We start from the raw sequence: 13,863 nt of genomic DNA, 5'->3' as shown, positions 1-13,863 counted from the left end.
CACTGTTTAATTATACGATATTGACACCATATTATATAGCTTTATTTAAACTCTGTCACAAGAACAGAAATAACAGTATTTTTAAGAATCAGATTCAAGAAAATTAAGTGTTTTCCACCTTAGAAAAGTCTCAGGGCTCCTGGGCGTGTCCCAAAGGGCACCTGGGGCCCGCGGGCACCACGTTGGAGACCCCTGTGTATGAGATCTTACATCACACTAACCTTATAACCCTGACCCTGAACCTAATCCTAGCGTCCAGTAAACACACGGCACCGTTCACCGGATACAAAAATGTTTTTATTATTTCACATATTTATTATTTACAGTTTTACTTAATGTACATTCACCTCAGAGACATTTTTACTTTGCAAAAACATTCAAAACGGGTTCGCTCGGCGACAGTCGGCTTGTTTTTCATTATAAAGACCTTGGATTAAAAACAAAGTTACAAAGAATTTAGCATCGAAACTCCGTCTGCAAAACAGCAAAACCGCACTGGGATGTTTTTAAAGGTTTAAAGGACTTTTTAGGGATTGGATTTGGAGATTTATTTTTGTAGATTTAACTAAAAAAACTGGGGGCTAAACCGGGGCTAAACCAGGGCCAAAGAGGGGCTAAACTAGGGCCAAAGAGGGGCTAAACCGGGGCTAAACTAGGGCCAAAGAGGGGCTAAACCGGGGCTAAACTAGGGCCAAAGAGGGGCTAAACCGGGGCTAAACTAGGGCCAAAGAGGGGCTATACCGGGGCTAAACTAGGGCCAAAGAGGGGCTAAACTGGGGCTAAACCAGGGCCAAAGAGGGGCTAAACTAGGGCCAAAGAGCGGCTAAACTGGGGCTAAAGAGGGGCTAAACTAGGGCCAAAGAGGGGCTAAACTCGGGCCTAAGAGGGGCTAAACTAGGGCCAAAGAGGGGCTAAACTGGGGCCTAAGAGGGGCTAAACTAGGGCCAAAGAGGGGCTAAACTAGGGCCAAAGAGGGGCTAAACTAGGGCCAAAGAGGGGCTATACCGGGGCTAAACTGGGGCCAAAGAGGGGCTAAACTAGGGCCAAAGAAGGGCTAAACTAGGGCCAAAGAGGGGCTAAACTAGGGCCAAAGAGGGGCTAAACTGGGGCTAAAGAGGGGCTAAACTAGGGCCAAAGAGGGGCTAAACTGGGGCTAAAGAGGGGCTAAACTAGGGCCAAAGAGGGGCTAAACTGGGGCTAAAGAGGGGCTAAACTAGGGCCAAAGAGGGGCTAAACTAGGGCCAAAGAGGGGCTAAACTGGGGCTAAAGAGGGGCTAAACTAGGCCCAAAGAGGGGCTAAACTGGGGCCAAAGAGGGGCTAAACTGGGGCCAAAGAGGGGCTAAACTAGAGCCAAAGAGGGGCTAAACTCGGGCCAAAGAGGGGCTAAACTCGGGCCAAAGAGGGGCTAAACTAGAGCCAAAGAGGGGCTAAACTAGAGCCAAAGAGGGGCTAAACTAGAGCCAAAGAGGGGCTAAACTAGAGCCAAAGAGGGGCTAAACTGGGGCTAAAGAGGGGCTAAACTGGGGCTAAAGAGGGGCTAAACTAGGCCCAAAGAGGGGCTAAACTGGGGCTAAAGAGGGGCTAAACTAGGCCCAAAGAGGGGCTAAACTGGGGCCAAAGAGGGGCTAAACTGGGGCCAAAGAGGGGCTAAACTAGAGCCAAAGAGGGGCTAAACTCGGGCCAAAGAGGGGCTAAACTAGAGCCAAAGAGGGGCTAAACTCGGGCCAAAGAGGGGCTAAACTAGAGCCAAAGAGGGGCTAAACTAGGGCCAAAGAGGGGCTAAACTAGAGCCAAAGAGGGGCTAAACTAGAGCCAAAGAGGGGCTAAACTAGAGCCAAAGAGGGGCTAAACTAGGGCCAAAGAAGAGGTCTACGATTGACAGTTTTCAAAGTTACAAAGTTGCGTCTGCTCTTCCCACTGCTGCCTGCAGGGGGCGTAAAGACCAACCAACACAGGTTAATTCAAACTCCAAACATCAAAGCCAAACCCTGGACGTCTAAAAGCGACGCCGGGGTTTCTCTCGACGGCTCTGGAAACATTCACGTATAAATCTGTAACTCTGGCTCTGCATAAAACAGACATTTTAAAAACGTATCATTTTGACGTTTCCTTTATCAGAACCAGGCGTCTCCGCGGGCCGTCTTTTGTTCTTACACGCATTTTTACGGCGCCTGAGTCCAGATGTTGCCGACGGTTCCGCAGCTGGGTTTGATCGCGGCGAGATGCCAGTTCATGGAGACCGGTTTGCAGACCAGGATCTCAGTCCAGTCCAGTCCGGTCTGAAACCATTATGCGTTTGTAATGACAGAGGAGCAGGTCTGCGCTACATCACCCCGGCGTCCCGTCACTTTTAAAACAATGTCTTCAAAGTCTCCATGTGGACGCCGCCGCCATCTTGCATCCAGCCTGTTAAGGAGCCGTTCTGTTTCCAGCTAAAAGCCTCCGCTGGTACACGGAGAGGAACCGGAGCAGGAGCCGATAAAACCTGCCGCCAACGGGACTTTCCTGCTCCGCAAATGTTCATGATCATTTCGTCTTCAGAATCTGGTCCAAACGTTTTGAGGTCCTTGGTCTCAGTTTTTAAACCAGCTCCAAACATCTGCAGGAGGAACCCTCACCCCCAGATTCCACATGATCCACATGTTCCCCGAAGAATAAAATAAAATAAAACCGCTAATAAAATAAGGAACGGAGCCCGGGTTGAAGCCTCTTTCACAGGAGGAAAGTTCAACAAATGTGACGACAAACTGAACTAGGGGCTGACGGTTATTATAGTAATGGTTTCAATCATATAAATATATCTAATCGAGGATAGACGTGGGTTTTTCTGAGATATTCTTGGCCAGTATTTAAAAAACGGTGTTCTAAACGTGTCAGTGTTGAACTGTGACAGCAGGGGGCGCTGTATGTTCATGTGGGTACATCAGAGAGAGCTTGTTTGAAAGACAAAAATTAGATTTGAAAACACAGAACGGCAGGGGCGGACTGGCCATGTGTCCAGTCTGGAAGAGCACAGAAAGGCCACCGGTCCCGCCTTAACCGAGCTTTACCCAAATCTAAAAGCTAAAAAGAAAAGCATCAAAATAGCGACAAAAAGGAGGATGAAAAGAAAACTAAAATGTGCCGGAATAGCATCAAAAAAGTGACAAAAAATGTGATGAAAAGTCAACAAAAACACGACGACAAAGCAACGAAAAGGCCACAAAACCGGGACAAAACCATAACAAAAAAATGTGACAAAAACACAACAAAAAGCCACAAAAAGTAATGAAGAAACAACAAAACTATGACAAAAAATGCGGCAACTTGACCAAAAGTTACAATCACTTTTTTGGGTAAAGCCGAACAGGAGAAAATGCGCTCCGTTAAGGCGGGTGGTAAGTGCACATTTACGCTAATTTGGGCTCAGAGTCCAGGGCTGTTTTTCAGTCCCAGTCCGCCCCTGCAGAACGGGGAAGGCGGGCGTTCACTGCACAATTCTGGGGAGTGACGTCTTCGGTCGGACAGTGAGACAGATGTGAATGGAACCGTCGTACGAGCGAGCGAGGCAGTGTCTGATGTTTTGGAACACGAGTCGCAGAGTGACAGAGATCCTCTCTGCAGCGAGAGGAGGCTCAGAGTCCAGGCATGAGCGGGTCCAACTACGCATTTCTCAAGACTTTCTCTGGATTTTCCGCGGAAAATGAACACAGCTAAACCCACGTCACATTTTTGTCATTTTTTTTGCACATTTTTGTCACTTTTTGGTTGAATTTTTGTCGTTTTTTGGTTGAATTTTTTGTCATTTTTTGGTTGAATTTTTGTCACATTTTTGTTGAATTTTTGTAATTTTTTTTGTTGAATTTTTGTAATTTTTTTTGGTTGAATTTTTGTCACATTTTGGTTGAATTTTTGTCACGTTTTGGTTGATTTTTTGTCATTTTTTTGTTGAATTTTTGTCACATTTTTGTTGAATTTTGTCACATTTTTGTTGAATTTTTGTCACTTTTTGTTGAATTTTTGTCATTTTTTTGTTGAATTTTTGTCACTTTTTGGTTGAATTTTTGTCACTTTTTTGTTGAATTTTTTCCGTTTTTTTGTTGAATTTTTTCCGTTTTTTTGTTGAATTTTTGTCATTTTTTTGTTGAATTTTTGTCACTTTTTGGTTGAAATTTTGTCACATTTTTGTTGAATTTTTGTCACATTTTTGTTGCGTTTACATCCTTGTTTTCTTCTCATTTTTTGTGGCTGTTTTGGTGCTTTCTTCCCAAGAAGCTTTTTGATTGGATGCATTAACCTCTTAGCTCCCACCTGAACGGGCTTTACCCCAAAGAAACGCGTTGTTTTTCCTCCTGCCTTTTCCCGCTGTATTGATTCGACTCGCTCCGTCTGAAGCCGAAGAGCATGTGGCGGATTAACGCAATGAATCCTGATCTTTCAACAGTTTCACTCAGATAAATAATAACTATAAAGTCACAGTGAGTCATTGAGAGTCATCGGCCTCAAGTCCAAGTCAAGTCTCAAGTCACAAACAGCAAGTCCCAAGGCAAGTCTTTTTAGAGCTTTGGTCAAGTCAGTCTCAAGTCCTTCCATTCTGGAAGAGCACAGAACGGCCACTGGCTCCAGGGCCACCGGTCTTGCCTCAACCGAGCTGTACCCAAATCTAAAAGCTAAAAGAAAAGCATCAAAATAGCGAAAAAAAACAGGATGAAAAGTCAACAAAAACATGAGAAAAACACGGACAAAAAATGATTGAAAAAATAGTTAAAAAAACATCAAAAACATGACAAAAATGTGGTGACGTGACGAAAAGTTTCCATCACTTTTGTAGGTCTTAGCTTTCAAATGAGGCTTTACACTGTTGCTCTCCAGTCGAGAAGCTTTTAGATTTGGGTAAAGCCCAGTATAAAAAAAACATGAATCTAAAAGGAATTCCGTGGAGTATGGTGCACCACAAGGTTCAATTTTGGGACCATTATTATTTATTATTTATATTAATTATTTTGCTTCTGCCCGTTCTTTTTGCTGATGATACCGATCAAAAAAATAATAATAAAAAGCAGAACTGGGGAAAATGCACTTGTTAATGTTAAGGCGGGTGGTAAAAGTATTTAAATATTTAAACATTTTAACATATGTATTTGTGGAAGTGTCACAATTACGCTAGTTTGGGCCAGGGCTGTTTTTCAGTCCCAGCCCGCCCCTGCCCCTCTGGTACACCAGCCATAAGCCTCTGTCTTGTGTGGTTCTGAAATGTAAAAGTCTACAACGTAAAATATATAAAATAGGTGAACTAACTTGAGACCGTGACAGGGAGTGTGAAAGGGCTCATTTTAAAGCTCTGAGCTGAGGGAAGTCTCATCACTTTGGGTTCCAGCTCCTCCAGAGTGGAAGCATCAAGGTTACTGTGTGTAGAAGAGGGACATTTTCATTCAAATAAAGCCTGTGTGGAGGGTTTTTACTTTGGAACTCCTACTCCTGTGTGGTTGATCTGATGTGGAGCCTGAAAATAGAGCTGATCCATATTTTTGTCGGGGAGGAACAGAGGATGTGGAATAGGGATGCACCGATACCAATACCAGCATCGGGTATCGGGCCGATACCACATGCTTGTACTCATACTCGTACTCATTCATGAGGTCCCGATACCAGAAACCGATACCATTTGACGTGTGGCCAGCGCAGCTACGAGGCGCAGCTACGAGGCGCAGCTACGAGGCGCAGCTACGAGGCGCAGCTCTCAGCTGAGGAGAGAAAATAGCAAAAACTGGAGAATAGTTTAGTGTAAATACAATAATCCACATAGAGCTGACTTTATTACAGACTGCGCTCTCTAAACCAGAGTCTGAGCTGGATTTAACCAGAGCTTAATGTTGTTAGCGCTGCAGCGTCTGCAGTGTTTACAACACACAGGCTAACGTTGCTAACTCGTGGCTAGCAGTTTTGGTCATTCTGACGCCGTTTTAAGCCCAGGGGTTTATTCATCTGAAAAACTAACCCAGCGACTAAAAAGTCCTCAGAAAATCCAAATGAAAGACATACAGCATGTTTATATTGAGGAAAATGAGCTGCAGCAGAACAATGAAAACGCTGTAGCTTCTCGCTAAGTTACTACAAACACACGAGAAAATCTACAGGAGCTGAAGTAAAGACGAAAAGAGACCATTTAAGAAACATCTCAATACTATTGTTAAATAAAAATATATAAATGAATAAAGCTCAGGCATTGGGAGCTTTAGGACATGGGCTTTTCTGTCTATGATGGACAGAGACATAAAAATAAAAAATTATATTGAATGAAAATTAAAAAAATAAATAAATGGCATCAGCACAATTCTAACATAACTGCTCTTGAAAGTGTAGCAGTAAATTTACTAATTACAAACCAGTCTGCTGTGAAAACAATAAGAATGTTGAAGAAAATGCCTTGTACTCGTATCGGTATTCGGTATCGGCGAGTACTTAAATCCAAGTACTCGTATCGGTTTTAGAAAAAGTGGTATCGGTGCCTCCCTAATGTGGAACGTTGCTCAATAATTAAAACAACGCATTTGCTTCAGTCACGGAGACGAAGCCGCCCACGTGTCTTTCACTTACAGGTGATTAAATATAGAGGTTTTATGTTTTTGTTGCCTACAGTGATGACAATATCCAGCAGAGTGGAAATATTGAGTCCACGCAGAGGTAAAAAATCCAGATGTTTGGTGATGATCTGATGTGGAGACTCTGCTGGAGCTGAACATAAACTTGTATTTAACACGACGTGGAGCTGTTCGCATTAACTAAAACGGAAAACTATTCACAGCGGAACGGAGCGAGCGGGAGGATGTGGAATCTGGGGGTTTAGAATCAGAGGAGTCTCGGCTCCACCTCAGTCTCGAGCTCCTCTGAGACCTGCAGTTTTCTGAAGCTGAAGGTTTAGCTGACGAGGAAGGCCCCGAAGAAGCTGCTCTTCTCGTCCATGTCGACGGCGGAGGCGTTGGTGACGGTGACGAAGATCCGGTCGCCTGCGCTCAGAGGGAACAGCCCCCCCTGGTGGGCGGAGTGCAGGGAGAACTCCGTGCCCCGGGACCAGCAGGACGTCCGACTGGTCTTCATCAGGAGGATGGGCACTGGGTACGAACTCACCTGAGAGAGAAAAGACAGGAAGGTTAATACCAGGTGTGAGAAAGACTGTCGGGCGAGAGCGGGACATTAGCATCTCACATTAACTACATTCTGCTTCATCAGGAGCACCGGGAGTTTTCCCAGTGGGCGATGAACGTTTGAGCTATACTGGGGCTAAAGAGGAGCTAAACCGGGGCTATACTGGGGCTATGGAGGAGCTAAACCGGGGCTAAAGAGGAGCTAAACTGGGGCTAAAGAGGAGCTAAACTGGGGCTAAAGAGGAGCTGAACCGGGGCTAAAGAGGAGCTGAACCGGGGCTAAAGAGGAGCTGAACCGGGGCTAAAGAGGAGCTGAACCAGGGCTAAGGAGGAGCTAAACCGGGGCTAAAGAGGTGCTAAACTGGGGCTAAAGAGGAGCTAAACTGGGGCTAAAGAGGAGCTGAACTGGGGCTAAAGAGGAGCTAAACTGGGGTTAAAGAGGAGCTAAACTGGGGCTAAAGAGGAGCTGAACCAGGGCTATGGAGGAGCTAAACTGGGGCTATACTGGGGCTAAAGAGGAGCTAAACCGGGGCTAAAGAGGAGCTGAACTGGGGCTATAATGGGGCTATAGAGGGGCTGAACCAGGGCTATGGAGGAGCTGAACCAGGGCTAAAGAGGAGCTGAACCAGGGCTAAGGAGGAGCTGAACCAGGGCTAAAGAGGAGCTGAACCAGGGCTAAGGAGGAGCTGAACCAGGGCTAAAGACGAGCTGAACCAGGGCTAAAGCGGAGCTGAACCAGGGGTAAAGAGGAGCTGAACCAGGGCTAAAGAGGAGCTGAACCAGGGGTAAAGAGGAGCTGAACCGGGGCTAAAGAGGAGCTGAACCGGGGCTAAAGAGGAGCTGAACCAGGGCTAAAGAGGAGCTAAACCAGGGCTAAAGAGGAGCTAAACTGGGGCTAAAGAGGAGCTAAACCAGGGCTAAAGAGGAGCTAAACTGGGGCTAGAGGGGCTGAACCAGGACTAAAGAAGGAGGTAAACTGGGGCTAAAGAAGGAGGTAAACTGGGGCTAAAGAGGAGCTAAACTGGGGCTAAAGAGGAGCTAAACTGGGGCTAAAGAGGAGCTAAACCAGGGCTAAAGAGGAGCTGAAAAAGGGCTAAGAAGGAGCTAAACCGGGGCTAATAAGGAGCTAAACCGGGGCTAAAGAGGAGCTGAACCAGGGCTATGGAGGAGTTGAACCAGGGCTAAAGAGGAGCTGAACCAGGGCTAAGGAGGAGCTGAACCAGGGCTAAGGAGGAGCTGAACCAGGGCTATGGAGGAGTTGAACCAGGGCTAAAGAGGAGCTGAACCAGGGCTATAGAGGAGCTGAACTGGGGCTATACTGGGGCTAAGGAGGAGGTAAACTGAGGCTAAAGAGGAGCTAAACCAGGGCTATGGAGGGACTGAACCAGGGCTAAGGAGGAGCTGAACCAGGGTTATAGAAGGAGGTAAACTGGGGCTATACTGAGGCTAAAGAGGAGCTGAACCAGGGCTATGGAGGAGCTGAACCAGGGCTATGGAGGGACTGAACCAGGGCTAAGGAGGAGCTGAACCAGGGCTAAAGAAGGAGGTAAACTGGAACTATACTGGGGCTATAGAGGGGCTGAACCAGGGCTAAAGAGGAGCTGAACCAGGGCTAAAGAAGAGTTGAACCAGGGCTAAAGAGGAGCTCACCTGAGAGAAAACACAGGGGTTAATATCAGGTGTGAGAAAGACTATCGGGCTAGAGCGGGACATTAGCATCTCACATTAACTACATTCTGCTTCATCAGGAGCACCGGGAGTTTTCCCAGTTTGGGCCGACGAACGTTTGGGCCGGTCAGATGAGGTAACAGGCCTGTATTGCACCACAGCGGCTTCAACAGAAACTGATAACACTAACACTGAGACTCAATCTGGCCCTTTCATACCACTCACATGTTTTATGGTTCCCAGAAAATCCCTCATGAGCAATGGGCCTCCTCTCTGTTACAACATTACTCCTGCTCCACGTCATGTTTGCCAATACAAGTGAAGATAATTGATTGTAACTCCCTCCAGGACCCACAAAACCCCAGGCCTCTATTTTCATACACGTTAGAAAAATGTATTCAAACAGGTGCATGTTGGGAGCTGCCAGGTGACCCGCCCTCCTGCCCCCCCTCGTCAGTGCCGCAGTTTGGAGAGAGTTTCTGGTTACTTCTATCCTCCCTCCACTCCTCCACAACCCCGGGGCGAGTTCTACCGTCTCATTAACTTAATCGACAGTGCGATCATTTGGTTGGTTTTGTGAAGTTTATTATGTCGTAGTCCTGAGAGGAACCTCATTAACGGAACGTGCATTTTAAGATTGGTTAGTAATTTTACAACTGTTCCAGCAAGTTGTAAACATCAAGACTAAAGCTGTGAGTGCTGCGAGGAGCTGGCTTCAATTCAGCAGAAACAGCACGGAGCTTTTGCAGAACTGTTTTAGTTCAAAGGTTTATTTTATCGCTAATGGCCTTGAAACTATTGACTATTGAAACTGCTAATTTTTAGCAGGCTGGTCTTGATCTAAACGTCCTGGGCCAATTTGTTCTGCCAGTTATTAAAGGGACTATAAGGAGTTTAAAAATGTTAAAATTAAGTATTTTCCTCCCCCTACATGTTCCAGCCATGTCCTAATGTGTAGAATGAGCTCAGACCTGTTCACCACAACTGCCTCTAAAATCCTGTACGGTCACTCAAAAATGTGTCACTTCGGCCCGAATTGCCGTCATGCACGAGCTTGATATAGAAGGTGCAGTTACACATATGGCCTGAGGTGGCAGTAGTGAGTATGAAATGGCGAACTTGCTTCCAGCCCCTTTAAAGAAGAACTAAGTAACTTATTAACCTTTACACATCCTTCCCGTCGTCCCTCTGGGGGTAATACAAGTGCTAATGGAATGATTGGGGGGTCACGAAGAAGAAGCTAACAGGCTAACGGGCAAAGCTAACTGCGGGCTAGCGCCACTTAAACAGTATTTACAGCCAAGTTTGAGAGAAAAAAAAATGTATTTCCATTGTATAATTGGATGAACAATATCCAGCAGTATTATTACCTATATTATTACGAGGGGCCAGACCAGCGCTAACGAGGGGCTATACTGGGGCTAAAGAGGAGCTAAACCGGGGCTAAAGAGGAGCTGAACCTAAATCGACAGTGCGTGAGAGGAACCTCATTAACCTCTTAACTCCCACCTGAACGGATCCCATTTTCTCCAGTTTGGCTTTACCCTAATCAAAAAGCTTCTTTGGAAAAAAGCACCAAAACAGCTACAAAATATGAAAAGAAAGCAAGGATGTAAACGCAACAAGAAAGTGACAAAAAGTAAACAAAAATGTGACAAAAATGTTACAAAATTTCAACAAAAATGTGACAAAAATTCAACAAAAATGTGACAAAAATTCAACCAAAAATTCAACCAAAAATTCAACCAAAAATTCAACAAAAATGTGACAAAAATTCAACAAAAATGTGACAAAAATTCAACCAAAAAGGGACAAAAAATCAACAAAAATTTGACAAAAAAAGTGACAAAAATTCAACCAAAAAGGGACAAAAATTCAACAAAATTTCAACAAAAATGTGTCAAAAATTCAATAAAAATATGACACAACACAGCAACAATGCGAGGAAAAAGATCAGTTTTGTGGGTCTTAGCTTTCAAATGAGGGGTTACACAGGCCTAAATAATAGCCAAAGAGGACAGAATGCATTTGGTTTAGGCGGGTGGTAAGAGGCTAACGGAACGCGCGTTTTAAGATCGTTTAGTAATTTTACAACTGTTCCATCAAGTTGTAAAAATCAAGACTAAAGCTGTGAGTGCTCGGAGGCGCCGGCTTCAAATCGGCATAAACAGCACGGAGCTTTTGTAGAACTGTTTTAGTTCAAAGGTTTATTTCATCGCTAATGGCCTTGAGACTATTACTGCTAATTTTTAGCGGGCTGGTCTTGATCTAAACGTCCTGGGCCAATTTGTTCTGCCAGTTATTAAAGAAGAACTAAGTAACTTATTAACCTTTACACATCCTTCCCGTCGTCCCTCTGGGGGTAATACGAGTGTTAATGGGATGATTGGGGGGTCTTTCATCTCCACTTGGTGTCTATGGCCAGGAAACCACAATTGCAACTTTCCCCAATACACACTAATGGAATCACGAAGAAGAAGCTAACAGGCTAACGGGCAAAGCTAACTGCGGGCTAGCGCCGCTTAAACAGTATTTACAGCCAAGTTTGAGTGAAAAAAATGTATCTCCACAATATCCAGCAGTATTATTACCTATATTATTACGAGGGGCTAGACCAGTGCTAACGAGGGACTAAACTGGGCTTAAGAGTAGCTAAATCATGCTAAAGAATGGCTATACTAGTGCTGAAAAAAGGACAAAACCGGGGCTAAAGAGGAGCTAAACCAGGGCTAAAGAGGAGCTAAACCAGGGCTAAAGAATGAGGTAAACTGGGGCTAAAGAACGAGGTAAAGTGGGGCTATACTGGGGCTAAAGAGGAGCTAAACCAGGGCTAAGGAGGAGCTGAACCAGGGCTAAGGAGGACCTAACCAGGGCTAAAGAGGAGCTAAACCAGGGCTACAGAATGAGGTAAACTGGGGCTAAAGAACGAGGTAAAGTGGGGCTATACTGGGGCTAAAGAGGAGCTAAACCAGGGCTAAGGAGGAGCTGAACCAGGGCTAAAGAGGAGCTGAACCAGGGCTAAAGAGGAGCTGAACCAGGGCTAAGGAGGAGCTGAACCAGGGCCTTCTTGTAGACGTTCTGCAGTATTATTACCTTCTTGTAGACGTTCTGCAGTATTATTACCTTCTTGTAGACGTTCTGCAGTATTATTACCTTCTTGTAGACGTACTCCAGTATTACCTTCTTGTAGACGTACTGCAGTATTATTACCTTCTTGTAGACGTACTGCAGTGTTATTACCTTCTTGTAGACGTTCTGCAGTATTATTACCTTCTTGTAGACGTACTGCAGTATTATTACCTTCTTGTAGACGTTCTGCAGTATTATTACCTTCTTGTAGACGTACTGCAGTATTATTACCTTCTTGTAGACGTACTGCAGTAGTATTACCTTCTTGTAGACGTACTGCAGTATTATTACCTTCTTGTAGACGTTCTGCAGTATTATTACCTTCTTGTAGACGTTCTGCAGTATTATTACCTTCTTGTAGACGTACTGCAGTATTATTACCTTCTTGTAGACGTTCTGCAGTGTTATTACCTTCTTGTAGACGTACTGCAGTAGTATTACCTTCTTGTAGACGTACTGCAGTATTATTACCTTCTTGTAGACGCACTGCAGTATTATTACCTTCTTGTAGACGTACTGCAGTATTATTACCTTCTTGTAGACGTACTGCAGTAGTATTACCTTCTTGTAGACGTACTGCAGTAGAGGCCGGCCCCTCTCCTCGCGCTCCTCTCGTTGCTCCGCCTCCTCCGGCTCCTCGGCCCCGCCCTGGTTGTGTCTGAAGTAGGTCTGGGCGTAGACGTAGTACAGTCCGGGCCGGGACACCACTAGCTCCCCCTGCTGGAGCTGCACGTCCTGCAGGAAGGCCAGGCCACGCTGCCCCTCCCACCACGAGATCTTCTGGCCCTGCACCCGCCGGCCGCTCCACCCCGGGGCTGAGGGAGAAACCGTGGTAACGGGTTAGCGCTCGCTCACACGGGAGGAGGAGTGTCCTGCCCAAGGGCACAACACTAGCCCGGAAGATACAGAGGAATCCACCGTAGTTCTGTGACCCCTTTACTGGGGCTAATGAGAGGCTAACGAGTGGCCAATGAGAGGCTAGTGAGGGGCTAAACCAGTGCTAACGAGGGGCTAGACCAGTGCTAACGAGGGGCTAGACCAGTGCTAACGAGGGGCTAGACCAGTGCTAACGAGGGGCTAACGAGGGGCTAACGAGGGGCTAATGAGGGGCTAATGAGGGGCTAATGAGAGGCTAACGAGGGGCTAATGAGGGGCTAATGAGAGGCTAACGAGGGGCTAACGAGGGGCTAATGAGAGGCTAATGAGGGGCTAACGAGGGGCTAAACTGGGGCTAACGAGGGGCTAATGAGGGGCTAATGAGAGGCTAACGAGGGGCTAACGAGGGGCTAATGAGAGGCTAATGAGAGGCTAACGAGGGGCTAACGAGGGGCTAATGAGAGGCTAATGAGGGGCTAACGAGGGGCTAAACTGGGGCTAACGAGGGGCTAAACCAGTGCTAACGAGGGGCTAAACTGGGGCTAAAGAGAGGCGAATGAGAGGCTAATGAGGGGCTAACGAGGGGCTAAACCAGTGCTAACGAGGGGCTAAACCAGCGCTAACGAGGGGCTAAACTGGGGCTAAAGAGAGGCTAAATCATGCTAAAGAATGGCTAAACTAGTGCTGAAAAAAGGACAAAACCGGGGCTAAAGAGGAGCTGAACCAGGGCTAAAGAAGGAGGTAAACTGGAGCTAAAGAAGGAGGTAAACCGGGGCTAAAGAAGGAGGTAAACTGGGGCTAAAGAAGGAGGTAAACTGGGGCTAAAGAAGGAGGTAAACTGGAGCTAAAGAAGGAGGTAAACTGGAGCTAAAGAAGGAGGTAAACTGGGGCTAAAGAAGGAGGTAAACTGGGGCTAAAGAAGGAGGTAAACTGGGGCTAAAGAAGGAGGTAAACTGGGGCTAAAGAAGGAGGTAAACTGGAGCTAAAGAAGGAGGTAAACTGGGGCTAAAGAAGGAGGTAAACTGGAGCTAAAGAAGGAGGTAAACTGGAGCTAAAGAAGGAGGT

The 13,863-nt window shown here is 46.0% G+C and overlaps 1 protein-coding gene across 1 annotated transcript in view; it reads right to left on the bottom strand.

Annotated features, from left to right (window-relative positions):
• Positions 1-6,695: 6,695 nt before the first annotated feature.
• Positions 6,696-13,863, bottom strand: part of LOC306977723 (tumor necrosis factor ligand superfamily member 10-like) — a 24,266-nt gene continuing 17,098 nt past the window's right edge. Inside the window, 3 exon segments of the mRNA XM_079576151.1 lie at positions 6,696-7,108; positions 12,484-12,762; positions 12,766-12,847. Of these exon segments, the coding sequence (XP_079432277.1) occupies positions 6,899-7,108; positions 12,484-12,762; positions 12,766-12,847 (571 nt within the window). The 3' untranslated portion in view covers positions 6,696-6,898.

The sequence above is a fragment of the Gobius niger genome, assembly GCF_951799975.1.
Source record: "Gobius niger genome assembly, chromosome: 18".
NCBI classification, from domain to species: Eukaryota; Metazoa; Chordata; class Actinopteri; order Gobiiformes; family Gobiidae; genus Gobius; species Gobius niger.
Note: the sequence above shows the minus strand (reverse complement) of the source record. Positions and strands in the feature narration are given on the sequence as shown.